The sequence below is a fragment of the Coffea arabica genome, chromosome 4c (assembly GCF_036785885.1).
Source record: "Coffea arabica cultivar ET-39 chromosome 4c, Coffea Arabica ET-39 HiFi, whole genome shotgun sequence".
Classification (NCBI taxonomy): Eukaryota; Viridiplantae; Streptophyta; class Magnoliopsida; order Gentianales; family Rubiaceae; genus Coffea; species Coffea arabica.
The window spans coordinates 16,548,446-16,551,574 of NC_092316.1; the positions used below are offsets into that span (position 1 = coordinate 16,548,446).

Genomic DNA, 3,129 nt, shown 5'->3' on the forward strand with positions numbered 1-3,129 from the left:
CACCTCAGGCATATCAAGCTAGTTTCTCTCATCAGAAATTGGATTTTTCATTCCAGAATATGTCCTCTGGTACACCTCAATTGTAAACATTGGATCACAATATTTCTCAAGATTCTCTCTTCTGTATATAATTCCTAAAGCAGCATGCTTGCATGGGATTCCTGAAATTTGAAATGCTCCACATTCACAAGTTCTCTCCTGAATATTGGCTATGTAGGACTTGCCAAATTCCTTTACTTCAAATAGTGTCTCACTAGCCATAGAAAGCTCACACTTTCAAGATTGAGTGGCAATTTCTTCCAATTTCTCCACAATCTTAGGTGGCACAACACTTGTGTAGGTACAGCTCTTATGAAATCTTTTGTATAGTTTCTTCATGAATTTTCTCATTAAACCTTCAAGCAATGTAAGAATAGGCAACCCCCTCAGATCACCAACCCATGCATTAAAAGATTTGATAAAGTTATTCGTCACATAATCACATTTTATAGCAGAAGAAAATGAGTGTCTTGCCCAAGTTGTTAGTGGTATCTTTGTCAAGTATTTCCAAACTTCAATGTTTATCTCTTTAATTTTCTCCATTGCCTCTTTATGGCCAGTTGCATCAAAGCTCTTAGCTGCTTGCCAGAAGTAATTATTAAGCAGCAACCCTGAAAAGGACAGTTTAAAGTTGCTCTGAATGTGCCTACAGTAGTATCTTGCATCAGCGTATGGCATCAGTTCTTCATATGCTAAGTTAAGACCCTACATTTAACATAATTTAATTAGAACAAACAGAAGATTGGCAGTTAAGTTATATGAAAGTAGAAATAGGACATTTGTAAGTAGAACAAAATATACCTTTTGTCTATCACTCATAAATATTAGAGGCAATTGGTTATCAAATGGACCAAAGTAATCTTCAAAGAAATGAAAGAACCATGAACAAGTCTCTTTGTTTTCACATTCAACCAAAACAATTGCAAGAGGGAATATGCTGTTATTCCCATCCAAAGCCACAGCACTAAGCAACATTCCTCCATATGGTTCTTTGAGGTGGCAACCATCAAACCAACAATAGCTTGCAATATCTGAGAAATCCATCTTTTTGTGCTTTGAAACTAATAAAAATTGTCAGAAATCTTGGTTTCACCAAGTGATTTTGCCTATCAAAATTGAATTTTGCAGATGCATAATGGTTACTTTTCCTTAAAATCTCAGGATACTTGGGCAATTTTGCATATGACTCATAGTGTGTACCCTATATCTCTTCCAGTGCCCTTGTCTTTGCCCTCCAAATCTGCGTCTTGCTAGGATGCACACCATATTTTGATACAGTCTCAGCTAGGCCTGTCAACAGGCCGGGTTCGGGAGGAAATTAATAAATCCGGACCCGGACCCATCATACTGTATTAGTTTCAGATCCGGCACAAATACCTAGCGGGTCTCCTAATCTTTCTCCCAGAACCGCACCCGACGGGTCCCGGATCCGGGTGGGGCCTACCTAGAAAAAGACCCATCAAAAAACTTGTTTTTGCTACAACATCAGAACGAAATTACAAAGTTATTCAAAATCAATCACAAATTACAAATCTAAATCACAAACCACTCACAATAGCCATTCTAAAGCCAACCACAAATCAATCTACAAACTACAAATTCATATATTAGCAACAAAGCCAATATGACATCCAACAAATTATAATTTCTAAAAAGTCCAATCAAACATTAAATATCAAATACATCAACCAACAAATGAAGTCCTACTGCCTTGTAGATTACAATAGTTATCATGACTCTCAAGTTTCACAATTTTCTGCAATAAAATAAGAATAAAATATATTTGTAAACTAATTACTAACTAATACAAAAAAAATCAAATAAGAAAAGAAATCAAATTGGCCATACTCAAATACATCACCCTAACTTGAGAACTTTAGAAGAATTACCCAAATCATCTCCAAATAGCTCTAAGAAAACAAAGAGAAAGAAAGTAGATTAGTCTTACTAGAGTAACTCAACCAAACAAACTTGTAATATGGATTTAAAAAGAACAAACAACAAAAGAAACATAAACATGAAGGACTTACTTCTTTTCTTTTTCAAAGGTAACCAATCTCCAGTTGTTATCAAAGCTTCGACCACATCAGGAAGCAAAAAAGCACAAGTTTCATCAATTACCCTTCCGCCAATGCTAAATGCTGATTCTGCTGCCACAATAGTAGCTGGAATTGCAAGAATATCACGAGCCATTTTATTAAGAATATGAAATTTTGGACTGTTTGCCTTCCACCAACCTAGGATGTCAAAATCATATTTTCTTGGAAATATAGACTCGTCCAAGTATGATTGCAATTCAGATTTTTGGCTAATAAGAATAGTAGAAGAACATAATTGCTGATACCATTTGTCAAAATCAAACAACTTATCATCATCATCTTGTACATCTATAGTTTTGTTATTAGAACTAGAAGTCCCTTCTCCTATATTATCTCCAACATAACTCAAAAAAGGAGCAAGTTCACCTCCATATTCAACAAACAAATAAGCAATAGCAGTATGAACTCTATCCACATATCTTTCACTACCTTCTCCATAAAGAGCATTGTAATAATACTCTACTAAAACCAACTAAAATCTAGGATCAAGCACCACAGCAATAGCCAGCACCAAAGAACATTCTTCCCAATATTTCTCAAATTTTACTTTCATTGAAATAGTCACTTTTCGAATAAAATCATGTTCACTAACTTCCCATTGCTTCATCTTAAGACGAAGATTACATATATCGGGAAAGAAAATATTTTCTGTGGAAAAATTAGAACCGCTAAAATGACATGTGGCTGCATAAAATTTTTTCAAACAACCATGAACAACACTAGCCACTTTCCAATCATTTTCTGAAGCATTGAGCTTGTAATTTCTGTCCATTTGTTCTAAATGACAAAAAGCTTCCTTCAAAGGCAAAGCAGTCTCAAGCATCAAGAATGTAGAATTCCATCTATTGTGAATATCCATACCTACTCTTTTTTTTATTTTTCAGCTTGCATTGATTTATTGCATTCTCAAACTTTTAATAAGAAGAAGCAGACTTTTTCAAGTACTTTAAGGTCTCTCGAATCTTATGAAGCAATTTTCCAACAATAGCTA

The 3,129-nt window shown here is 34.7% G+C and overlaps 1 protein-coding gene across 1 annotated transcript; it reads right to left on the reverse strand.

Annotated features, from left to right (window-relative positions):
* Positions 1-276: 276 nt before the first annotated feature.
* On the reverse strand, positions 277-1,083 carry LOC113739059 (uncharacterized). The gene is made up of 2 exons (XM_027266305.1): positions 841-1,083; positions 277-744 (listed from the first exon to the last, which is right to left on the reverse strand). The coding sequence occupies exons 1-2, from the start codon at positions 1,081-1,083 to the stop codon at positions 277-279; spliced, it is 711 nt and encodes a 236-aa protein (XP_027122106.1).
* Between the last annotated feature and the right edge of the window lie 2,046 nt (positions 1,084-3,129).